The sequence below is a fragment of the Thrips palmi genome, unplaced genomic scaffold, assembly GCF_012932325.1.
Source record: "Thrips palmi isolate BJ-2018 unplaced genomic scaffold, TpBJ-2018v1 HiC_scaffold_8, whole genome shotgun sequence".
Classification (NCBI taxonomy): Eukaryota; Metazoa; Arthropoda; class Insecta; order Thysanoptera; family Thripidae; genus Thrips; species Thrips palmi.
The window spans coordinates 4,486,925-4,511,119 of record NW_023144635.1 but is presented as its reverse complement, the minus strand read 5'-3'; the positions used below and the strand labels follow the sequence as shown (position 1 = coordinate 4,511,119).

Sequence of the window (24,195 nt, the reverse complement as noted above, 5' to 3'; positions counted from 1 at the left end):
GCCTCGCCCGCGCCCTCCGCGCCCCGCGTGTCTCTACAGCGTCCTTTGAGCTTCAGCGCCACCACCCCAAGCTGCGCGGCGCGGCGTTGACGTCACTGCCACGATAAATTATTTTCGGCCCGGGGGACTCCCCCTCGTCTTGGCCTCGGTCTTGCCGTCTTGGCAGTGCAGCGCGCAGCGCCGCCCGCGGCTTTGCAACAGCAGTGCGCCGCGCCGCGCCCCGCCACGCCACGCCCTCGCTCCATGGACCAGCGCGCACCGCGCTGCAGAGTGATTCCGGGCAGTCGCCCTGTCTCTCTCGCACCCGTGCCGAACGCCCCGCGTGTGCGAGAGAGACAGGGCGAGAGTAATAGCCTCGCCGAATTTCCTGTGGAAATAACACACTCCAGACGGCGAGCAGCTCGGCGGGGAGGGTGCGCTGCGGCCGGCCGATTTGTGGCGGCGACGTAGAACAGCCCCCGAGCGCCCATCAGCGGCCCGGCCACCGCCCCGCCCCGCCCCGTCCCGCCCCGCCACGCGCGCCATCCCTCGCGGGGATCTTGTCCCTATTTCCGCGCACCCCTGACGCCGCCGCGCCGCCACGCCGCCCACCGCCACGACCCCCGGGGAGCGATTTATTCCGACGAGCCGCGGGATTGCTCACACTTGCGGCATGCCCTCCTCCTTGGCGGCGGGGAGGCGCGTGCAGCGTGCAGCGCCCTGCCGCCGCGGAGCGTCGCAAACAGACAACGAAACCAAGTCGGGGCGGAACAAAACGAGGATCGAAGCGGAGTGGAGTGGAGCCCAGCCCGGCCCAGCCGCACACGTCGGCATTAGGATTTGGCAGCCGTCGCCACCGATCCACACGATCCACACCTTGCGTCCCCGGCAGGTGTTGCCGAGTCGGCCGCGCCATGTCGCGCCGCTTTCGGGAAGGACCTGGACGGGCACCGCGCGGCAATGCGCGGCCCCTCGGCGATGTCCTTTTCGTTTCCCTCGGGCATTTGCCTTGATCTTCGAGTGGCGAGTGCAGGCACACTGCAGGCCGCGTGCCGCGTGCGCCGCGAGACAAAGAGGTGCGGCAGCAGTCTGCCTGGCACGCGCGCACCTGGCTTGGCTGGCCGACTGCCCTGCGGCCCGGGGGCCTGGGGCAGGTAGAGGAGGCCCTCTCCTCTCCGCCCTGCTGCAGCAGCCCTTTGGACTTGGACGCCGACGGCGAGGCTGGACAAAGGGAGCGTCAGGCTGCTGGCGAGCGCCGCCCCAGCGCCGCGCCGTCATGGCATCGGGTCCACTCCGGCGACGCTCTGTCCCTCTCGCACCCGTGGGGCGTTCCGCAGGGGTGCGAGGGAGACGGAGCGACGGAGCACTGCCGGGCCTGCAGCACGCTCCAGCCCCCGCGGCGGCGGAGCCAAGCGGAGCCGTCTGCCGGTGGCGATAGTGGCGGACTCGGATTCACAGAGTCCGTCCAAAAAGAGCATCGTGTTCGGCCCTTCGGCGAGGGGCAGGTGCGCGCACTGGCCGACACACGCTAAGGGAGTGTCTTATGGAGTGTCCGGCGCGCAGCTGGGCCCCGCAGGCCGCCCCGCAGGCCGCCCCGCAGGCCCGGCCGGAGGGCCGCAGTGTGAGGGACGTTAACCGACCGAACCTCGACGTCGTGGCCGGACGGCCGGACGGCCGGGCGGTCATTCGATGGCCGTGTTGATGGTGGCGACCGCAAACGGCGGCTGCGCGGCTGGACGTCGAGCAGTGTGTGCGGCAGGTGAAGGGGCGGCAGGCGGGCAGCACGTGCGTCGCCGGCCCGGTGTGCGCCGGACCGTGCGCATGTGTGAGTGCGTATGCATGTGGCGTGTGTGTGTGTGTGTGCGTGCGCACGCGCTCGAGTAAAGCGGCCGCAAAAGGGGTGCGACTCGACTCGACTCGACCCGGCCCGCCTCGGCGAGGAATGACTTTATTCCTCGCTGGCAGCCAGCCGAGAGTCGTTTCCGTCGCCCTGTCGCTCTCGCACTCACGGGGCATCCCGTACAGGTGTGAGAGAGACAGTGCGACGAAAACGACTCTCGGAGTCAGTCTACTGCAGCCAGCCCGTGCGGCCCGCTGTGGCACACGAGCGTGGTCCTGGCGCTCACCTCTTTGCGAAATCGACCCGCATTTTCGCTCTCTAGTGCATAAAGTGAGCGCGCGTGCGTGGGCGAGGGGAGGCGAGGGGTAGGGGTTATAAGCGCGCCGCGCACTGTAGCGCGGTGCAGAGGGTGCCGCCACGCTGCTATACGCTGCTTGCACAGTGTAGCGGACCGTGAGTGCGGGCACACCTGAGGGAGGGAAAAGGGGGGGGGGGCAGGGGGTACAACGCAGCCAGCCTAGAGCCCTCCATCCCCGCGCGGCAGATGTTCCCGCTCGGCGTTCGTCTTTGACGCCTCCAGAAAAGGGTTGTGTCGGAACGGAAAGGGGAGCCGAGCCGTCGAACGGAATGATAATAATTCCCAAAAGCCAAAAGGATCGTTGTGCCTGTTTGATAGGGATGGGAGAGGGAGGAGAAAAGACAGTACAGTATCATTTTTTGTGAGCGTTTTTTTTTTGTCATGCGACGCATGTACTTACAAAGAAAAAGTGAGAAAAATGAAAAACCGTGAAACTTGCATCCGCGTTGTGTCTGACGCCGTTCAAAAGAAGCCGTGATCATCAAGGAGAGTGTTGCCCTGACCCGCTTGTGGTCCAAAACGAGTGCCTCCGTCCGATCCACCCAGAGTGAGTTTTGTGCAAGAGTACGCCTGGAGCTTCAATTTTTTTTGGCGTAATTGGGCAAATGCCATTTGTCCCCGGACGTCTCACTTACGGCACGGCGGCACGGCGCCGAGGTGCAACGAGGAATGCGCCGCGGCCACGTCGCTGACGTCTTCGTCTTCCTCGACACCGGGCCGGGCCGGGCCGGGCGGGGCGGGGCGGGGCGGGGCGGGGCGAGGCGCCGCCCGGCGGGCGCACTGTCAGCCCGCACACGCCACACACGCCGTGTACATCTGCAGTCGTCTTTTACAATCTGCGGCAGTCTGTGTGTGTGTTGTGTGTGTGTGTATGTGTGTTTGTGTGTGCTGCAGGGCCGGCCGTGGCCACCAGGGCGACGTGGCCACGCGCAGGTGCGCGGCCCAAGGCGGCCCGAGGCGCGCGAGCGTCCGTCTCCGTCCGCTACACGCCGCGCTGCGGGCGAGCGAGCAGGACAGGTGGCGAAGGTGGATTTGGGTGGAAAAGGGGGGAGGGGGGGCTAAGGAGCCTGCCTGGCAGCAGCCCGGCATCAGACAAGGAAGGACCCTTTGGTCCCCCGCCCCGCCCCGCTCCGTCCGACACGCAAGAAGCCGGCCAGGAGCCGCGTGCACCTGCCGCCGCCACGCCCCGCCACGCCCCGCCACGCCCCGCCCGACCAACTAACCGCCCCGTTTGGTACAGATTGGGCTGGCTGGCTGTTTTGGAAGGGGGACGGGACGCGCCGGGCAGGTACCTCTACATATCATGGGATGGGACCTCGCCGTTCGCCACAGCACCTGCGCCAGGCCGAGGCAAGAGGAGTGGGGGCCGCTGGAGCCGCCAGATGCAGCAGCAAGACCCGGGACGACGGCGTCGTCGCGCTGCTCCGCACGCTGTGCGCGGCTTGTCTGCAGACTCTCTCCAGAAGGTAGAATTGGAGCTGTTTTTTTGCGGAGCGACGATTGTCTCCGACGCGGTGCTTTGATCAGGACGACAACGTGTCGACGCCGGCCTCGTTGAAATGCTGAGCGTCGTCGGCGGCCTCGCGGACGTGATGCCTGGCGTCAACGGCGGCCTCGTTCATAGACGCGATGCCGGACGTTGACGGCGTCCCCGAGGACGTGGGGTTGGGCCATGACGGCGTCCTCGTCGACGCGATGCCCGTTCGCCCGTTCGGCGGCCCCTCTGCGTGGCAGCTTGCCCGCCAGCCTGTGGACGCCATCGGACGCTGGCAGTGCCGACTGCAGATGACGCCTGCCAGCCTCCTCGCCGACAAGGATGACGATTTCAAAAAGAGGAGATAATTGGGCTCCTCGTCAAGCTCGCCGCCGAACGGCGTGAGCGAGAGAGACAGAGAGACGCCGCACGCCAGCCACGCTCCGCCACGCGAGGCACACATGTGTGGATGCAGGCTGCTGCTGTGGGGCCGGCGGGGCCAGAGGGGCCGGAGGGGCCAGAGGGGCCGGAGGGGCTCCCGCAGACCGTCTGTCGAACGCGTGGTGCTACCAAGCCAAGCAGCACAAGGCACAGACACAGGCACGGCCACATTCGGGGCACGACCCTTCCACTCATCCCATCTCATATACCCGCCTGGTTGTTGATACCCCCAGGCAGGCAGGCAGGCAGGCAGGGGGTAGGTCTGGTTGGCGTGCTGGCCGTGTTGCCCCCATGCATGAACCATGCCGGGCCCGACCCCACCAAGCATGCCGGACACGCGCCCCGTCCGAAAGAGAGAGAGAGAGTGCAGCGCGAGCGAAAGAGAAGAGGAGTCCTGGAGGGAAGGGGAGGGGGAAGGGGGTGCAGGCTGTGACGGGTGAGTTGCAGGCAGCACAGGACCCGCAGAGCAGTCGGAGCGGCGAAGCGGTATTTGCACATGCATATGCATACTGCATAAGTCATTGGAGGAGTATTGGGGAGGGGGGTGGAGTGGGGGCATCCAGAAAGGAAAGCAACGAACGTCCGTTTCCATCCCATTGAACACGTGGCTTTACGACCTTTGCGCGGCATGCTGGCAGAGCGCCGCTGGCGCTGCCGGCCTAGGGCGGAACATGCGCGGAACTAGAATAGGTGCACTCCGGTGCACTCCGTGTACGCCACACACAGTTCACTTGCTGGACGCACTACAGTGCCCCGCACGCGTCCCTTTCCATTATGTTGTTGGGGTAGTGCTTTCTGTTTCGATGGTTCTATTTTATTTTTTTCCGCCGGCCGGGCAGAGAGAGGGTTTACGGGCGAATTTGCATGAGGAAACACAACTTGTTGATGCAAAGCGGCAGAGCTGCGCTGCGCGTCGCTGCGCCGGCCTGCCGGCCAAAACAAGCGGTCGATGACGTGAAAGGCAGAAAAACCGACGGGCCGAGTGGGTCGCCCCGAATCATTCATGGCGAATACCGAAAGGGGGAATAATTTATTTAGAATATGGGACAGGGCAGTTGTCGGTAGTTGAGCCGGAACCCGCGGTTGCCGATGTCGGCCGGCGGCGCGGTCGGCAGCGCCGGCGCCACCGGCGGCGTCACCGGGCTGATCTCGGTGTTGTTGGTGTGCACGGCCAGCCAGTACGGCTTGGTGACGGCTGCGAACAGGAGAGGCCTCATCAGCACGGCCGCGCTTACGGGCCGAAAACGAGCAGGGCTTCTCTGTCTCCCTCGCACTCACGCGGCGTTCCGTACCGGTGCGAGAGAGAGAGACAGCCCACTTACTTACAGCTCGTGGTCACGAAGCCATTGCCGCAGAAGCGGTCGCTGTACGTGGTGGGGAGGAGCTGGTTCTGGATCGGGTTGGGGATCACCACGTAGTCGCCATCGCACGCAATGCCCGTCAACGCGGCGTTAGCGGTGCCTGTCAAGAAAGCCATGTTAATGACGTCACACTTGGGACAGTTCATTTGACCAGCGGCAGCCGGCGGCCCCACTCACCCAGGACGGTGGTGTCCAGGCCGTCCGTGTCGCTGGAGACGGTGAAGGAGTACGGGTCGTCGGTGGGCTGGCTCCACTCGATGCTGCAGTAGCCCGCCGCGGGCCGCACGCACACGTTGTAGTCCAGGTTGGCCATTTCCCGCGTGCCCGCCGGTGCTGCAAGTTTCAAAAGCCCGGTCAGAGTCCCCGCCCGCGGCCGTTTTGTTTCCGACGATTGTGTTGGCGGCTTTGCTCTGCCGGCCAAACGACCTACTCTGTCCCACCGCCGTGTTGGCGGTCATGCCGTAGTTGAAGCTGGAGACGGTGTTGGCCGCGTCCTGGTAGTACTGGAGGCAGCCGGCGGGGGCTGGTGGAACAACAGGGGGTACTGAGTGAAGGGGAAGAAAGAGGGAGTCCCAGGGCTGCTTCGCGCTGCTTCGCGCTCACCGTGGCTCGGGTTCGTCGCCTCGATCTGGGTGACGCGGATGTTCCAGGTGCGCGCGAAGCGCACCGCCGCGTCCGTGTCCACGGAGATGACGATCGAGTTGGTGCCCGCCGGGATGTCCACGTACACTGTGGGCAAAGTAGCGTCCCAACCGCTCGAAACACTTTCTCAGAAACGAGTGACAGCAATCAGCAGATGGCAGTGCTCACTGTGCTGGCCGATGTTGGCGCCGCAGATCCTGGGCAGCGGGAAGGAGCCCCCGGACACGGTGAGGAAGTCGTTTCGGCAGAAGCCGTTGGCGTCGGGCTGGGCCAGCGTCAGGTCCAGGAAGTCGAGTCGGAGCTGTCACGGCGTCACAATCAGTACACAAACAGGGTGAGGCGGGCACAACGCCTTCGGGAGTAATTAGACAGCCATCGCGAAGCGGCCCGGGGCGAGCCTGAGCCAGCGCCGCCGTGCCCGCCGCCCGCTACCTGCAGGCCGGGCGGGCAGGCCCGGCAGGCCGCGGGGGCAGCCAAGTTCGCGGGGAGAAAGTGGAAAGCTTCTCCGCGGCGAATTTGGCGTCGCTGCGCGCTGCGCCCCGCGCGATGCCCGCCCCCTCCCCAGGGCTTGGCCGCTCGGCGTCGTCGCCCGCCAACTTGAAGCCTCGCGGGGTTGATTGTCGCTCCGTTTGCGAAAGCATGCCACGCCGAAACTCCGCTTCGCCCGGCTCGGCTCCCAGCTACCCCTCCCCCTTTTCTTGTTCGACAGCTCGCGATGCAGAGTAGTGAGACTTCTCGCCGCGCTCCAGCGCCTCGGCCACGGCCTCGGCCGCGCGCCGCAGTCGATGGAATTATTATCGGGGCTATCGCCTTTTCAATCAGTTTGCCGACAAACTCAATCGGGGAGCCAGCGCGGGGCGCGGAACGCGCCGGCACACCTAACTCGACGCCGCTCCAGCTCCTCGCAACCACCCCATCGCCCTCCCGACCGAGCCCGACGTGAGCGCAGCGCGCAGCGCGGCAGCACGCCGCGGCCGGCTAGAACACGCCTACATCCTTACAAGCCGCGCCAGGCCGCGCGCTCAGCGCGAGTGGCCGTTGGGTTGCCTACCCGCCGGGCGCTCCCTGCTCGCTGCTAGCCGGCGGAACTCCAACGTAGCGGAAGAAGCGGCGGTGCGGTCGTTGGCCCGGCCAACAGCCAATCAGCACCTCGCAGTGGGTCAGAAGACCGGTGGTCTTCTGAACGCGTTTTGAGCTCCAGAGCCGCTAAATGGGACTCAAACCGAACGTGTGACCCTTCCAACGGATTGCTCTTTGAACGAGGAATCCATTGGTGGGGTCACACGTTCGGTTCGAGTCCTGTTTAGCGACTCTGGAGCTCAAAACGCGTTTGGAATTTTGGCCGCCTCCACCGGTCTTCTGGCCCACGGTGCAACCTTCCGCTCAGAGGCCTACCTGGTCCACGCCGGCGCACTTGGTGATGGAGACGGTGCAGCGGCCGCCGCCGGGGTAGGTGCCCGGGTAGCCCGGGTTGGTGAAGTACGTGAAGTTGGCGCTGCTGGTGGCGCCGCAAGTGGCCACGACTAGAACCAAGTGGGCAGTGTACTCTCACAAACAACTCGGCAAAAGCACAGAAACAAACCACAAGGCGTTGCGTTTTATATCTTCAGGATAAATTGATTTCGGAGCGAAAATTGCACGCCGAAAATGCACCGCTCCCTCCTGGAGGTGTGCGAGCATAACAGCGGCTGCGCTGGGGCAAATTTATACACTACGGACTCCAGCGGTCCGCCCCACCCAGGCCACCGCGGCCACCGCGGCCACCCAGTTAAGGGCGTCCCGGGGGACTCACTCACCGACGCAGCACACGCCCAGCCCGCGGGCGCAGTCCCCGGCAGGGACTCCCCCGGCGACGCCGGCACAGTTGCGGCGACTGGAGCAGGTTCCGTTGAGGTTGTTCTGCGTGACGCAGGCCGAGGGCGTCACGGCGCGGGGCGGCGGCCCGAACCCGAAGCCCAGCAGCGGGAAGACTGCGCAAAGACGGCGGAATCAGCGAGGGGGCTCCGCGTTCGAGTTCGCCGTCGAGCAGGTCGAGACTTACAGCGCTCGGTGCGGTCCGCGCTGCACAGGGCGACGAGGCCGAGCGCGCCGACGGCCAGGAGCACCAGCAGGTGGAGGCGGTTCATGGCGGGCGGGGCGGGTTCGAGGCGCTCGACACCAAGTCGCAGACTGACGGACTGACCGGTGGCGCCGTCGCGCTCCTCGTCGTCGTCGCTGCGCGGACCAGCGGGCCCGGCGCCGCTTTTGCCCGGCAGCCCCGCGACCCTCGCGACGCCGGCCGCCTGGTCACCCGCCCCGCCCCGCCCCGCCCCGCCCCGCCCCCGGCGACACGTCCGAAACGCGGCCGCGAGTCTGGGTCCCCGACGGTGCCCGACGGCCCCTGAATGGGCTGAAAGGAGAACGCCTCGGGAGAAGAGGCGAGGAAGCGAAGACCGAGCAGCGCGGACAATTAACAACTCTCCACACGCGGGCAGTACTGTTACCTAGTTGTGCCCAACTGGCACGCTGCCCCGTTCGCGCTTCACTCTCCTGGACGGCGGCGGCCCGGGACAGCAGCAGCATAGCCGGGGGCCTGCAGCCTGTTCGTCGCTTTTCGCGCAATGCGAGCATTCTCGAGAATCAGCCCGAGCGGCCGGGGCGAGGAATCCAGCGTTCCTCCCTTGGGCCTGCAGGGTCCCCTCCGGTGTGGGGACGGCGACGACGGGGAGAGCGGGGCTGGGCAGCGCAGTGACGCACGGCGGCACGGTACGCCACGCCGCCCACGCGGACCGACTAGTCACCATCGATGGTCAAGCTCCGGCCGTGCGTGTCTCGAGCTGCATTCCCAGTGACTACGCAAACGAAGCGCCACGGCGCGCCACGGGGTGCGGTCTGGTGTGTGCATTTTGGAGCAGCCAGCGCTTGCCTGCGCAGTACGCTAGCGGGGCTGTTTTGTATTCCTGCCGCAGAGGGCCGACCGGGCCGACGGCCGAGGACAGGACAAGGGGACTCTCCTCTCGCTTTAGAAAGGGTTGGGGACACGGCAGCGCGGCAGGACGGCACAGGCCCGCCCGGGAGAGAGAGAGGGGGGGGGGGAGAAAGAAAGAACCGAGAGAAAGGGAAATAAAAGAAGTGAAGAGAAAGGCGGGCCAGAAATGAATTTCAGCGTTTGCAGAGTACAAGGAGATCTCATGATAAATGTGTTTCAGCTTCAATTCACTTGAGAGCGGCATTAGCCAAGTTGAAAAAGTTGGTTCTATCATGCAGTTTCACCGCTACCGCGGCTATGGGGAACTTCGGGTGGGTGGTGGAAAGCAGTGACAAAGCAGAAGGTAAATCTAAATAAACTTTACTAAATGTCACAGAGAAAGGCATACAGCGGATACAACGTCAAACACACTCCTTATTTACAGGTCACTCGTAATAAAAACAAATAACATAATAATCAAATCGTTAGATCTTAAAAAGTGATTCTTAAAAGTAAAGGTCAGCAATTATTAATTATTTCAAATCACAAGATAGGAAAAATTTGCACTGTTCTGCTGGGATTTGAACCTCAACTAGTTTCCCGTTCCCTTGCACACCAGATAGAGTCAAACACGTCTGAGCCAGTGCCGGTAACAATCACGGGTTCAAATCCCAGCAGAAGCCAAGCCAATTAGTTCACTCCACGTCCCGGCAGTCGTGGCGATGTGCGCTACAGCTACCGGTTCCAGAACTCGAGCGTCTTCTGGAAGCCGGCGCTGTGCGCGCCCAGCTTGTTGGGGGCCAGCATGCGCCGCAGCGTGGGCGACTTTGGCGGCGAGTCCTGGCCGATGGCTGCAGTCTTCCTGCCCAGGCCCGTGTCCAGGGGCGCCTTCCGCGGGGACGGCGTCGTGGGGGACGCCGCGGGCGACAGCCTGGTTCGGCCGCCGCGCCGGGGGCCGTCTGGGCTGGAGGGGCTTTGGCTGGACGGGGCACCTGCTCTCCTGCTGGGGCTCAGGGCGTCTCTCCTGCTGGGGCTGGCGCTCAGGGTCAGGGTCAGGTCCTTCCTGACAGGACTCTTGCTGGGGGTCAGCCGGTCGTTCCTTCGAGTGGGGCTCAGCGCGTCCCTCCTGTTCGGGCTAAGGGCCTCTCTCCTGCTGGGGCTGACCGCCAAGTCCCTGCTCCTGTTGGGGCTGAGCGCCAGGTTCCTGCTCCTGCTGGGGCTGACTGCTAAGTCCTTGCTCCTGCTGGGGCTGAGCGCCAGGTCCCTACTCCTGTGGGGGCTAGGCGCCAAGTCCCTGCCCCTGCTGGGGCTCGGCGCTGGCACCCTCCGGCCAGGGCTCTGCGTCCTGCTGGGACTGCGCCAGGTGTCGCGAAGGCTGACGCGCACCGGGGGCTCCTTGACCGTCACGACCGCCTTGACCGCGGTGCCGGCGTGCAGCGACCCGGACGAGCTGCGGCTCTCCAGGGACTTGATCTTGGACTCGACGAAGCCCAGGCCCATGGCGGCCTTGGCGGCCTTGGTGGGCGAGCGCGGCGCCACGCCGTTGGCCGCCCTGCCCCTGCTCACGCCAACTGCCTTATGAGGGGAGTGGCCTGCAGCAGCGAGGCCGGCATCGCCCTTGCGCTCGGCCGCTGCGGCACCGGGGACTGCGGCGGCTGCGGCGGCAGCTGCTGTTGCTGCAGGAGAGAGACTTGGGTTAGAACCGAGGTGCTGCAGCAGCGCGGCAGACTTCCTGTGGACCGTGCTGGCGTCATGGATGGCGGGGAGGGTGGCGGTTACGGCACTCGACACACTGGGGTTAGCAAGCGGGGGCTTCGGCTCGGATGCGGCTAGCGGCAGGTGAGTGGGCCTGCTGGGTGCAGGCGCGGCGGGGACGGCCTCTAGGACCTGCTCGTCCACCTCCTCGGAGATGGAGAACTTCTTGCCGAGGAGCGCGGAGGGCGCGGGTAGCTGGCGCGAGGACGCCGACGAGCAGTCGCTGATGCCCGAGTCGCTGCGCTCGCTGCGAAGGCGTCCGCGCGGCAGCAAGGTGGCCGTCAGGGCCTCCTCCACGGCGGCGTCCTCCACGGCCGGCACGTCGGTGGCGGCCTCGGCGGGGTCCTCCTTGGGCGGCACCACGACGGGCTCCTCGTCCAGGCTGTCCTCCTTGCCCAGGAGGAGGACCGCGCGGGGCAGCACGGGGCTGGCGGGGCTGGCCGACACGCTGTGCCTCGGCGTGCTCATGCCGGAGCTGGCGGCGCTGGCGGCGGAGTTCCGGCGGCTGGCCGCGGACAGCGTGGCCATGCGGCCCAGCGCGCGAATCGCGTTGCCCGTTTTCTGTGTTAGCGGACAAACATACACAAACAAAGCCACGGGTTAGAGAGCAGAAGACAAACAGCGTGCGTCCGAACCGAAGCGAGGCGAGCCGCTCGACCGGACGCACGGGGAATAAGCGAGCACACGCACACACGGCAACGCGCACACACGGCAACGCGCGTAACTCTCCCGGCCTCAAACAGCGCTTCGGAAAAGCACAGCCGCCCGCCAGGAAATGCCCTTCTGGGCCCATTCCTCTAGCACGGCGAAGCCGCAGTTCGTTTCGTTTTCGCCTGGCGGTGTCTCTAACCGCTGTTACTCTCTGACATGCAGGTCTAAGTTTTACACAGGTCAACGAAACAATCATGCATATTAGGAAAATCAAACAGTAAACGACACACTGCTAGTTAACTTCTACGCAAATCGAGGCAAAGGGTGGATGAAGCGGTCATACCACGACGACAGGACGTGAACCTCCCACAGTCTGTTCGCTCAGAAATCCTTCAAATACATGATCAAATCTACCCAAATACTTTGTTTCCACGTTTCTAGAGTAATTTTTCAAAATCGGACCGCTGTCATTTACCTGCCACTTCCTGCGAATGATGAACTTCTTAAGCTTGTCGGTGCTGAGCGCGATGCAGCTCATGCTGGCGGGCTGCTGGGCCAGCCAGGGGTGCTCGAGGCACTGGCGCGCGGTCAGCCGCTTCCTGCCAAAACCAAAACCCTCGCATGAGCGACGACAACGCAATCCCCGAGAAGAATGAACGGAAAACAGAAAGAAAAACAAGGGGCGCTGTGTCTGCGTCGCCTGCGTCGCGAACAAAGGCGGCTGACAAGTACAATCGATAATTCGCCGGGACGACCAATCAGTAGTCCCCGGGCGGCATTGTTTTCTCAAGAGACTCCCCAACTCCAATTCCCTTCCCGCCCCGACTCACTCCTTGCGCTTGGCGAGCAGGGCGCTGATGAACTCCCGCGCGTCCTGCGAGATGGCGTCGAAGGCCTCGTCGTCGAAGTCGAAGTCGGCCCGCGTGATGTTGGCGAACGTCTCCGCGTCGTTGTCCCCCATGAAGGGCGAGAGCCCGGACAGGCTGCGCAAACAGAACCAGCAATCAGCGGAGAGCGAGAGGGAGGAGCGCCTGCCGGTGTAGGCAACCCATTCGACGCCAGCCGCCTGGCGAGGAGGGGTCCGCCGCGACAGGTAGGCAACCCACCCTACGCCGACGCGTGCGGACGGCCAAAAAGACCGCCCGGCGCACAGTGGGCGGAGGCGGACAAAATCGGACACGTTTTCAGCTCCAGTCGCTAAAAGGGACTCGAACTCGAACAGAACGCGTGACCCCACCAATGGATTGCTCTCCGAACGAGGAATCCATTGATGGGGTCACACGCTCGGTTCGAGTCCCTTTAGCGACTCAGGAACTCAAAACGCGTTTAGAGTTTTGCCCGCCGGCGCCGGTATTACGGCCCACTGTGCGCCAGGCGAGAGTGGAAACAGCGCCAAAACACAAACTCACAGCACGTAGCAGATGACGCCCACGCTCCACATGTCGGACTCGGTGCCGATGGGCTCGTAGTTGATGATCTCCGGCGGGATGAACTCGGGCGTGCCGAACAGCACGCGCACGGGCGTGTCCGGCCTCAGCTTCTGCGCCAGCCCGAAGTCGATGAGCTTGATCTGGTGCGACGTGCGCGTCTGGCACATGATGTTCTCCGGCTGGACCACACAACGCACCGAATCAGTTCCCTCGCCCTTCTCGCTCGGACTCCAAGTCGCCGGCTCGTCGGCTCACCTTGAGGTCGAGGTGCACCACCTGGTTCTGGTGCATGTAGTCGACGCCCTCGCAGATCTGGCGCATGAACAGGATGCAGTCGCGCTCCGTGAGGGTGAAGTCGTCCGCCACGACGCGCTCGAACAGCTCGCCGCCAGAGATGCTGGGAACAGGGCGGGCAAAATAAAGTGAGGGCGGAAAATAACGGTCTCGGCGCTCCTCTTTGACAACGGCGGCGCGCTGCGTGCACTAGGGCGGCAGGAAAGGGGTGGGGGCGGTAGACTGATCGGTAGGCTACGCAGCGCGCGCGCCTCTGTTTGATTCCACCCCGTCCAACCCGCCTCGCCCCGACCCGCCCCGCACGTGCAAATCGAAGAGGTAAAGGTAGAGGGCGACGCATCGCCCGCTCGGCATTTCGGATCGCCATTTCGCTCCCCTTTTCCCTGTCCTATTTTTATCTCCCAGGCCGCGCCGTGATATGGAAATATTCCAGTGCCCCACGCCGCCGGCCGCACCCGGCCGAGGGGAGCGCGACCCGCGGCCTGCTCGCGCGAAGCGGCGAAGCGCGGCTCCGAATCGCCGGAGTGTAATCGCAGCACGAAGCTTGGCGGGGCGCGGCGGCCCGGCCGGTCCCTGATGGGATGTGTCGAACGTGCCGCATCGGCGCACCGCACCGCACCGCGCCGCGCACGATAGACAAGAGGGCCGTGAGGCACTGCCACGTCTCCTATCATCGGCACGGCAGCGCCCCGCGGCGGCCGCGGCCCATCGGGCGTGCTGGCGCGCGGCTCCCTCAATGAATAGTCAATCACCAATCACAGCGCTTATCTGAAGCGCAGCCACGGGCGAGACAGACAGACAGACAATACTTACTACTCCATGACCATGATCATCTCCCGGGGGCCCTCGAAGGCGGCCTGCAGCTGCAGCAGCTTGGGGTGGCGCAGGAGGTTCATGATGGCCACCTCGTCGTGCACCTGCTGCCGGTCCTTGGCCTTGATGGTGCGGATCACCTTGGCGGCGAGCGCGTGGCCCGTGGCGCGCTCGGTGACGCGGTGCACCACGCCGTAGCGGCCCTTGCCCAGCTCCTCCAGCAGCTCGTAGCGCGCCGCGAAGCCCGCCTCCTTGCCGGCGTCCTTGCCGCCGTCCAGCGGCTCCACGGCCACCACGCGGGGCGCGAAGGGCGGCGGCGGCGGCTCATCCACGCACTCGGCTGGAAACAAGGAGAAGAGCGTCAAGCGGCCGCTTTCACCGTGAGAAGCCGCACGTGCGTGTGGCGGCGTGGCCGACGGTCCAGCCATCGATCCGGAACCCAATGGCACGGCAACGCACGGCAACGCACGCCCCCGCGCCATGCCTTATTCATGGCGATGCACGCCGCGGTGCACGCCGCATTGTGCAGCGCGCTGCATCCAAACAGTCTGTCTCTCTCGCACCCTGCGTCCCGCCCCACGCGTGCGAGCGAGACGGAGCGACGAAATCAGCCTGCAGTGTGGAGGGAAAATCTGGCGGCGGGACGGCGGCGGGATGGCCGGGAAAGGAGAGGCTTAAGACGCGCGTGACAGACTTGAGCCATTGCTTGGCCTTGCCTGGCACTCTGCAGACTGCCCCGCCGCCAGGCCGCCAGGCCGTCCGCGGCATGACTGCGACATGGCCAGACGGGCTGCGGCCCCGCACGCCGCACCGCGTCGCCACCGCGCACGCCAAGCAAGCCTCCTCGCCGCGAAGCCGCCAAACGAGATCACCGCCGCGGGCAGCAGGGATAGATACTCACTGAGCGCGGGCGTGCAGTACGCCAGCGAGGCGGCGCTGGGCTCGCTCAGGCCGTGGACGTTCTCGGCGCGGACCCGGAACACGTGGCGCCGGCCGGGCGCCAGGTCCCGCACCACCGCGGACAGCGAGTGGCACCTGCAAATCACACACAAAAAATATTAATTTCATGATAGGGGGATTCGAACCCACGGCACGGTGGTCAACAGGAAGGACGTGCCGGCCGAGGCGGTGCGGCGGCGTGCCTGGGCGTGTCCGAGAGACCGCCGCGCCGCCGCGCTATGACGTACAGGTGTGAATCAGGCGCGGGCCTGGGCCCCGGCGTGGCGTCCTCGTCAGCACACACGTGAAAGACCCGCCAAGTGCGGCTAGCTCATGAGATTTCAGTGATCTGCTTGATCCTTGAGCTGCTCTCCGCTATCGTCCCGAGTGCCGAGTGCGTCACCGGGAACGCGTCGCCGAGTCCCTGGCGCCAAAGTGGCGGGCGGTACCCACGGCAACCGCTACGTAGTCCCGAGAAACTGGCAGTCAGTTCCACGTTCGCGTCTCACTGCCTCCACGCACGACTGCACCGCCTTGCAACAGCTCGGCGCGTCGCGGTGCGTCGCGGTGCGTCTACCCGAGTAATGGCTTTCCGCGACAAGCCGCGACTTTGGCGGCCCTTCCACGCCAACCTCGCACTTTCGCGTGAATCACAGCGCGCCAGCGCAGTCCTTACCTCTCGGCCACCACCCTCCAGGCGGTCTCGCTCTCCGTCCGGCCCTCCACCACGTAACCGTCGACGCAGCGGCCGCCGTCGTAGGGCGGCGACGACCACGTGAGCACGGCGCAGAGGCCCCCCGAGGGGTCCGACACCGCCACGGGCCGGCCTGCGGGGGGGTCCGGGGGCCCTGGAAGCATAAGAATGACAAGTGAGTACTGCGCAGTGTGTTGCAGGACGCGGCGTGGTGCGGCACACAGCGGCACGACAGGGTCAAGGCACGGCGTGCCAGCCGAAGTCGGCCGGTCAGCCGCCGGGTGGAGCAGCGCGTCGTCTTGTTGGCAGATGCGCGGCTTCGGAACAGAACCCCGCCACCGGCAAGGTGACCCCTGGACGCCCTGGACGTCCTGTACGCCACCGCCGCCCCGAGGCTGGAGGACGGCCAACCCCTGCCAGCGATTAGCCGGCACGCATCTGCATGCATTACACAGCCGCAAAAAACAAAGCCTGGCGACGCGGCTTGTCCATGTCTGGAGGCAGCGCGCCGCGCGCAGCCAGACGGCCGTGCCGCGGCACGTGACATCCAGGCGCGCCGGGCACGGCATGTAGAAATCGCATTTCATTCATGTTTTTTTCCCAGCTCGTTCCATGATCTTTCCCGCTTTTTGCGCGCTGAAGGCGAGCAGACGACGCGTGCCATGAGTGGCGGGGCCACGCCGCGGGCTCACTTCGCTAACTGGAGCCGGCCGGCCACGCGGCCACGGCGGGCAAAGCGGCCACGACGCGACACGGCGGGACGGGGTTTGGGGGCCCGGCCTCAGGCACTCCTCGAAGCGCCGCAGCGCCGCGCACGGCAGGCATCATCAAGTCACGCCACACGCACACCTCCAGGCAGGCAGTCAAGCTGGCAGTCAAGCTGGCAGTCAAGCTGGCAGGCACCAACGATTGTTCCCACGTGACGCGATGAAAAGCCTCATTGTGATCTGATGCGCCGCGATCCGGTGGCCCCACTTTTGATAAAGTCTACTCAAAAACAAAAACCTAGAAAAAATTGGGGCCGTACGAAAATAAAGCAGAGGCGAATCCGCCAACGGTAGTCGGGTCAGTCACGTGTGTGTGTGTGTGTGTGTGTGTGACGGCGGGGGAATTCCCCGATTGCTCTGAATGCTGTTATCGTCCACGGCCACGGTTCGCGCGGTTCGCACGGCGGCCGGCAGGGGCCTCGACCGCCGCGTCAACCGGCGGCCGGCGAGAGGCCTTCTCGTCAAAGACGCTCGCAGTGCCGGAGGACGAATCAGTGGCCCTCATCACTTTTCACGGCATTCATTCCACGCCTTTCGGATTGGACTAGTCGCACCCATAGGGGTCACCTTCCACCGACGTTAAGCCGGAGTGGCACCGGCCGTGGCGTGTAGCTCAGTGGCTGTCATGTGGGAAAGGGAACTTTGGAAATGAAGGTCGTGCAAAAGCCAATCCGCGGCCTGGACGGGGACAGTCCCATTAATTTTTTCCAAGTTTAGTTCAAGAAATGTGGCGCTCGCTGCGTCGGTGCCGTGTCTGCTGCCGGTCGTTGCAGGTGCATATTCAAAGCCAAAGCCAAAGCACAGCGCCGGGGAATGGAATGGTGATGGCTCGGAGAGCAGCCCGCGGCCGCGGGGGAGCAGCGCGGCACGGGGCGGAGCGGAGCGGGCCGGAATGGCAGAATCACCCCCTGTCCGCGTGCCGCGCCACGCCGCGCCACGCCACGCCACGCCACGCCACGCGCTGCGCTTCGTGCTGCAGAAGCATGCAATTAGCCCCGGGAACGAGAATGGGGCTGACGGAGAAATTCCTGCGAGCAAAAGGCTTCATCAACGCATCGACCGGAGTCCGCGCTGCTGCAGTGCCTCTGCACCGTGCCTCTGCACCGGTACCACCGGACATCCGCGGCACGCCAGGCCATTCTTTATTGCCAAATAAAATCAAATAACGAAATACAATTTATTTTTTTGGCAAAAGGGTTTTGGTATTTCCGCGCTCTGCGCCGTGGTAACCGCTGTTCCTGCCTCCGGCTGTCTATCTGACTACCGCCTCGAGCTGGACTGCGCCTCCAAGTGCCAGCCGGACTGTCCGCGCTCTCGCGGCTCTCGCCATGAAGTCATCACGCCGTCCCCGCCCCTCGTCCTCGTCCTCGTCCTGGCCGAGAGAGTCAATTAGGCGATCGCGTACCGCGCGGCGCCGCGGCATGCTGCCGGCGACGAGACCACGCCGTCGACGCCGTCGACGCCGGCGCGGTTCGTCGCCGCGCCGCGGAACGGCGCTAGGACCGCAGGACTGCAGGACGACGGCAGTAACGATTAGAGCAAACGGCGTCTGGACGGCAACACTCCCCAGCGCCGCGGACGCAGTTTGAGAGAGACGCACACTGTGTACGACTCTGCGATTTGTTGTGGCCCGGCCGGCCGGCCGACTCACCGATGCGCTTCGCCACCTCCTCGTCGTGCACCATGTCTGCGGCAGGGCCGTCCCCGCTCTGCTTCTCGGGGGACAAGAAGATCTCCAAGTTGCTCCTGTAGCGGGTCAGCATCGTGGTCCCGGGGCTCACTGTCACTGGCACTCTGGTATTGCGCACTTTGGCCCGCACTGTACTTCACATGTCCGACCGCGGCAGAAAATCCACGCGACGCACAACACACACTGCAATTCTCTCTACGGCATCGTCGCCGGAAACGGCTGGGGATATCCGGGTGGCGGCGGCGTGGCGGCGTACTCGTTCGGCCCTGGCTTCTCGCTCTCTGTGTTCTCACTCGACAACACACACCGACCGGCCGGAGCGCGCGTGGACGGGCGACTGACTGCACAACACCAGCAGAAGAACTCGAGACTCGAGCCTACCGCCGGCCGCCGCCCCGCCGCTCCCCGCCCCGCCACGCCGGCTGCTAGCTGGCTGCTAGACGGCGTCCCGGCGGCGGCGCGGCGTCCCAGCGCGTCGTCGCGTCATAACGCTAACGTAAAGCTTTCTTTGTCGCCCGAGTTACTCCTCCCCGCATTAACATTCCTCCCCCGTCGACTCCGTGCCCGTCTGCCCGTCCCACAGCACACTGAATGCTTTCGTCGCCCTGTCTCTCTCGCACTCATGGGGCGCCCCGTCTAAGAGCGAGAGAGCCAGAGCGACGAGAACGACCCTCGGAATCAGCCTGCAGGGCCGCGTCCGGGGCGGCAGGGTCGCCGGGGGACAAGAGCGGGCGCCTCGCCTCGCACGCAGCCCGCCGTCCTCACTGCCCCGACCCAAGGCCCTTGGTAATCCTAGCCCCGCCCGCCGCGCCGCCGGGCCGCTGGGGCTCCGGCAGCGAGCAGAGAGAAGACGGGAATTGTGAGGAATAGTCGATGGTTGCAGGCGAGGCCGAGGCGAGGCTCTGGTGGGTCAGGACGGGGACGGGATGGCGGTCGCCATCGTCACCGTCATCGTCGTCGTCAACGGCAGCATCACGGCCAGATTAAAAGAAAACTTTGACAACAGGTGCGCGGAACGAAACGAGGCGCGGGGCTGGATGGCGGCAGGGAAGTACTTGGCGGGGCGGGGCGGGGCTGCAGCACGGGCACACTGTCACCGCGACGCGCCAGGCGACGTTCCACTCCGCCAAGCAGACCAAGCACACCTAGCAGGCCCGGGGCAGAGCGGGGCAGAGCGCACCTCATTATAATTCCCGCTCTCGACGGCGGGAATAACGAAATGGAAAGAAAATCCGCGCGTCGCGCTCATCTTCGCCCCCGCCCCGCCCCGCCCCGCCCCGCCGGGCCGACCCCTCGCTGTATCTGTCTGCTGGAAACGACTTGCGCCCTCCGCGCCACGCCCAGCCATTCCGAAGGGTCGTTTCGTCGCGCTGTCTCTCTCACTGACGCCGGTCACTCCGTGTCGGTGAGAGGAAGACAGAGCGACGAAAGCAGTGCTCGGTGCGCCGCCGCGCCGCTTCCAGGTACGGGGAGATAAGAAGGCCCGGCGCGCAGGCCCATGGCAGGCCGGACACGCTCCCCGTCCAGAAGAGCGTGAGGAAAGCGCAAACAAGGCGACGACGGCCCCGTTTCGGCCCTCGGGGGCGTGGAGGTTTGGCGGCACGGTTTGGGATGCGGCGCGGCGGGTATCGGAGCACGCGGCACAGAACACACCTAAACACACCTGGGGATCGGGGGATCGGGAGCGCGCGTGTCGCTGTGCGCTGAGCCCGCGCAGGCCGCGGTGTGGTGGCTCCGAACGAGGCACTGTCTCTCTCGTACTCATGAGGGCGGCGGGGGCGGCGTCCCGTGGGGGCGTACGGCCCGCAGGGGGTGCGAGAGGGACAGCGCGACGAGGCGCACTGCGCGGCGGGACGGTGCGGGCCGTGCGGGCCGCGGCCTCACCGGGCCTTATCACACCCGGAAAAGGCGGTGCGTACGAGATGCAGGGGAGGGAGGGGGGAGGGGGCCTCTATTCGCGAAGAGGCCGACAGACTTCCTGCCACACCCGGCCCCATTCGCGTCCACACACACAGACAGAGTTGTGCAAACTGCGCCGAGCAGGGGCGTCTCAAAGAGCGCGCTCCACCTGACTGCTCTGTGCGGAGCTCCCTTGTGGTGGCGCCCTGCGCGTCTGCCGCGGCGGTGAACGGGTCGGAATTCGACTTGCCTACTCGCTATCGACGGGTTGCATCCACACTGCTCGCTCCGCGCACGGCGTGGCACGGCGCGGCCGGAGAGCGGTTTGAATTCCTCGGCAGGTCGCGCTGTTCGTCTCACAATGGAGTGACGTAGGCAGGGGCGCAGTCTCGTCGACACGTCCTCGCGCTCGACACCCGGCTGGCACACCAGCAGACACTCCTTACAGCTTGTAGTGTGGCAGCACGCGCACACGGCTCGCTTTTGTAAGTCCTAAAGGAGCCAATTAATGCCGACGGTGGCTTTCCCCTCCGGCAAAAGCACGACGGCGACAAAGCGGCCGTCTGGAGGGCCGCGGCGCCGCGGCGTCAAGGCCGGCAATCGGGAGAGCAGCACTCGTCGCTGGAAGCGGCTGGAAAGCCCAACGCCCTGCATGGCCGACGCCGCGACTCCCAAACTTCAAACGGCTGCCAAAGGGAAAGTTTCCCTTTCATTCGGCGCAACTCCGTTTTGTTGGTTGTTCCAGGTCCCAGCTGCTCCCTTCCCGCTCGGCATGACGGTCACTTTGGCGCGCTGTAGCGGGACCGGGCCGGCCGCTCTGCTTCCCCGTACTCCAACGGCCGCGGATTTCTAAAAAGACAACTGCCAGCACCAAAATGACGTACGCGATGAAACCGACAGCCGCACTTTTTTCTGCCGCCCCTGACGTCAGCGTCGAGGCCCGGGCGCCACTCGAAAACTAGATCGGTGGCCGCGGGATGGAATGCCCAGTGTGACGTCACACCGTGGGCATGACGGGGCGGACGGGGCGGCCGGCAAGGAGGAGTCACCCTGCCGGGTGACACGACTTCTTGACATGACGCCACAGCCATTTCGCCCTCGCCCGCCGCGCTCAACAGATGCCTGGGGACCGCGGAACTACCAGTCCGCCAGCCGGTACTAGGTGTACGTGCTGGCGTGCTGGCTGAGCCACTGCCGCGCCACGCGGCGCCACACACGTCCCCGCCCCGCCACACCCACCAGTTGCCCGCGTATCGGTTCCGAAACCGCAGACTATGGACACAGATACAGTGCGGTGTCACTAAGAGCCGCTGGCCCTGCCGCTCGCCGCCGGCACGGCCGAAATTGGCCTCGCGGAGGCCTCGCGACGGCAGCCAAGCCGCGATCGCGACCGCGGAAGGCGGCGAGTGGCCACCTCGCGGGCGGGGCGACCTCCTGCCGCGCGTGGCGGCCGGGCGAGGCCGGTCGAAGACGCACCGCCACCGACGCTGCGAGGACCCCGTCGGACAATCGGCTGACCAGTCGCGGGGCCGCCACCTCCTGCCGATCATGGCACCTCGGTGGTCGCGACGAAAAGTAACAGTCTGCGACTTCGCGAAGCCCGGCCGTCGGACTGGCTACCTCCTAGCGCGCGTACCGGCCTGGTGGGCCGCGCTCGGTTTGGGCCTCTGTTGGTGAAGTCGCGACCGCCGCCATCGCGCTGCCGCTGCGCCTGCTGGCCGTGCTGGCGGTGCTGCGCGGCCGCGGCGCCCGGTAGCGCAGCGCTCGCTCGGAGCGCTTGGCGTCGCCCCCCGCCCCGCGGCCCGCGGCCGCAGCGCGGCAGAGTGGGAGGGAAGCGTTCGACCGGCTGATAGAGGCGGCCGGGCCACCTCCTCGCGCGGCTCACAGCCTGGTCAGCGCAGTGCCTGCAGAAACTTGCGCACGACGCGACTCGTGCAAATAGCACAGTCTCCGCAGGGCCACTGCGTCGAGCGGACTGCAAGCGGCTCTTGAATCGCCCACAGAATCGCGCGCGCTTTGCGGATCAGTGGGAAAGACGCCTCTAGTCAAAATCTACTGAACCTGGAATGTCCCTGTGAATCTTTGTAGAATTCTTTATGGTAATTCTGAATCCGCGTGGCGACGGCGCCTCCCTTCGCAGCGCTAGCCAATCAGCGGCGACCAGCACCGCACCGCCGGGGCCTCACCTGAACACACACGGTGTGCTCGTGGTGGCCCGTCACTAAGTCCACTGGGTCTGCCGCAAAGCCCGCTCGGCTCTTCGCGGGAGGCGGGGCTGTGACCCCGGTCGCCGGCCGCGCCCTCGGCGGTGGCGGTGCGGGGCAATTTTAGCGGCAACGGTCCGAGCACTCTGGCCGGGCTGCTCCGCGCCGGCGGCGCCTGGCGCCCGGCGTTCCGGAACATATTAGAGCGCGTTTGTGCTGCGAGTGGAGCCCGTGGAGCCGCGGGAATGCGAGAGGACGACCAGGGGCTGGAGGGAGAGGGAGGCACCCGTTCAAGGCGACTGGCCGTGCTGCCCTGCTGGCCCATCCCATCTCGGCGGGGCGGACGACGCGGCCATTACGTCTAGTCAGGGCTAAGTCCGCGCCCCGCACAGTATTACGATTATTGCCAGCAACAAGCCACCGACGCAGCACAGCCCTGCGAGGCACACACAACGCCGGCCGGTCTCTCTCGCACCCCCGCGGGACGCCCCATGAGCCTGCAGGGCCCGCTCACTATGAGGTGTTAGTGGCGTCGTCCTAACCACAAGGGGGCTTGCTTGGCGCGGCCTGGCGCAACCGGAGACCCCTCCCTCCCCCGCCGCGGGCCGCCCCGAAAGGCGGACGCCCGGATGGCGGTCAAGGCCGCGAGGCACGACGAGGCGAGGCACGACGAGGCGAGGCCCCGGGGCCAGGCAGTTGTGAACTTTCCCGACCGCCCAATCGGCCTGGCGTGGCGGCCCAATCCCTTCTTGACCCGGAACGACGCGGTGCTGTTCCCTGTCCGTCCGTCGCCCGGGTCGTCCGCGTGCATAACGCGTCGCGGCGGCCCGCCCGCGCGTTCACTCGTTCACGCCTTTACGCCCCTCCCCCGTTTATAACCAGCGATGCGTTTTAATTTATGTTCGCCACCGTCCCGCGTCCCGCGTCCCGGTGCCCTGCTTCGCCTGGGTCCGGAGCGATTGCCCCCGCCGCCCTTCGCCAGTCTGTGCGGTCCGCACCCCACACACGGCACACGCACGCACACTAGCGCGCTTCTTTATTGCCCCCCGTCCTCCCACGGCGCACGAGCGGCGCGCCCTTGTGTACAGTCTATTTTTTAATAAAACAAAATTGATGTTGTCGGAGAATGTGGGACTCCGTCCGCGCGGCGATCGCGGCGTGCGGTAATGGTGGCCGTTGGCGCCGCTGGCCGGTTGGCTGCTCGCCATAGGCTCGCCGCGCATCCCTGCCGAGAGTCGTTTTCGTCGCTCTGTCTCTCTCGCACTCATGGGGCGTCCCGCATCGGTGCGAGAGAGACAGAGCGACGGAATCAGAGTGCTGGCCGGCATCGCCACGCCGTTGGTCATCACGCCCGCCGTGCCGCGCCCGCTCGCTTCCTTCCCGGAAAATGGATCTTTACTCCCTTTTTAGTTCCGGCGGAACTGAACCGGGCACCGGACCGGTGGTCGGCCAGGTGGGTGGCACGCCGAAGGCACGCCGAAGGCGCGCCGCCCCGCTTCAGCACCTTCAGCACGGAGCCCCGCACGCACACGCGCGTGTGGCATGGCGCTCTCATGGCGCATCGCAACAAAAAAGTGCTTTAAAATGTGATAAATTATCACAAGGAAACATGTGGGAGTATGTTCCCCCGGTGCATTGCGTGTGGTTGCGTGCTTGAGGCGGCTACCGGCTACCGCTGCGGCGGCAGGACATCCTGGCAGTGACGTGGAGCGCCCCGCTGACGACGTCCCGGCCGTCCCGGGGTGTCCTGGTCCGAGGATGAGTCACGGAGACTGGCTTGCATCACTTGGCTTCGGGACCGCGCGGCGCCGACCCATCGGCGACCCATCGCCACGCGCGGCCGGCCTTGGCGATGACGTCACTAGGTCACTGCCGGTCACTGCCTTCTGCGATGACAAGCGTCGCGTTGTCGCCAGGCCCCACATGACGCCACACTACTCACCCTCCACGGCGACGGACGCGAAGTGGTGGTCGGCGCCGTAGACGTTCTCCACGCTGACGACGTACTTGCCGGCGT

General features: G+C 65.5%; 2 protein-coding genes across 2 annotated transcripts; both read right to left on the bottom strand.

Annotated features, from left to right (window-relative positions):
- Positions 1 to 5,126: 5,126 nt before the first annotated feature.
- LOC117653057 lies at positions 5,127 to 8,221 on the bottom strand. Its single transcript, XM_034398414.1, has 9 exons — positions 8,137 to 8,221; positions 7,892 to 8,065; positions 7,491 to 7,618; positions 6,264 to 6,396; positions 6,057 to 6,182; positions 5,884 to 5,976; positions 5,631 to 5,786; positions 5,419 to 5,553; positions 5,127 to 5,287 (listed from the first exon to the last, which is right to left on the bottom strand). The coding sequence occupies exons 1-9, from the start codon at positions 8,219 to 8,221 to the stop codon at positions 5,127 to 5,129; spliced, it is 1,191 nt and encodes a 396-aa protein (XP_034254305.1).
- Positions 8,222 to 9,407: 1,186 nt separating this feature from the next.
- Positions 9,408 to 18,453, bottom strand: LOC117653473 (calcium/calmodulin-dependent protein kinase type II-like). The gene is made up of 9 exons (XM_034399161.1): positions 18,037 to 18,453; positions 15,601 to 15,772; positions 14,887 to 15,020; positions 13,986 to 14,325; positions 13,134 to 13,275; positions 12,858 to 13,057; positions 12,279 to 12,431; positions 11,924 to 12,047; positions 9,408 to 11,358 (listed from the first exon to the last, which is right to left on the bottom strand). Exons 1-9 carry the CDS (start codon positions 18,146 to 18,148, stop codon positions 9,778 to 9,780), a joined length of 2,958 nt encoding a protein of 985 aa, XP_034255052.1. The 5' UTR covers positions 18,149 to 18,453; the 3' UTR covers positions 9,408 to 9,777.
- Positions 18,454 to 24,195: the final 5,742 nt, after the last annotated feature.

Coding starts and splice junctions, on each gene's coding strand:
- LOC117653473 (XM_034399161.1), bottom strand. CDS start 18,148: ATGCTGACCCGCTACAGGAGCAACTTGGAGATCTTCTTGTCCCCCGAG. Junction 13,058..13,133: donor TGGTGCACCTCGACCTCAAG/GTGAGCCGACGA, acceptor TGTGTGGTCCAG/CCGGAGAACATCATGTGCCA. Junction 12,048..12,278: donor CTGCTCGCCAAGCGCAAGGA/GTGAGTCGGGGC, acceptor TGGTTTTGGCAG/GAAGCGGCTGACCGCGCGCC.
- LOC117653057 (XM_034398414.1), bottom strand. CDS start 8,221: ATGAACCGCCTCCACCTGCTGGTGCTCCTGGCCGTCGGCGCGCTCGGC. Junction 7,619..7,891: donor GCTGGGCGTGTGCTGCGTCG/GTGAGTGAGTCC, acceptor ACTTGGTTCTAG/TCGTGGCCACTTGCGGCGCC. Junction 5,977..6,056: donor GGCGACGAACCCGAGCCACG/GTGAGCGCGAAG, acceptor TTGTTCCACCAG/CCCCCGCCGGCTGCCTCCAG.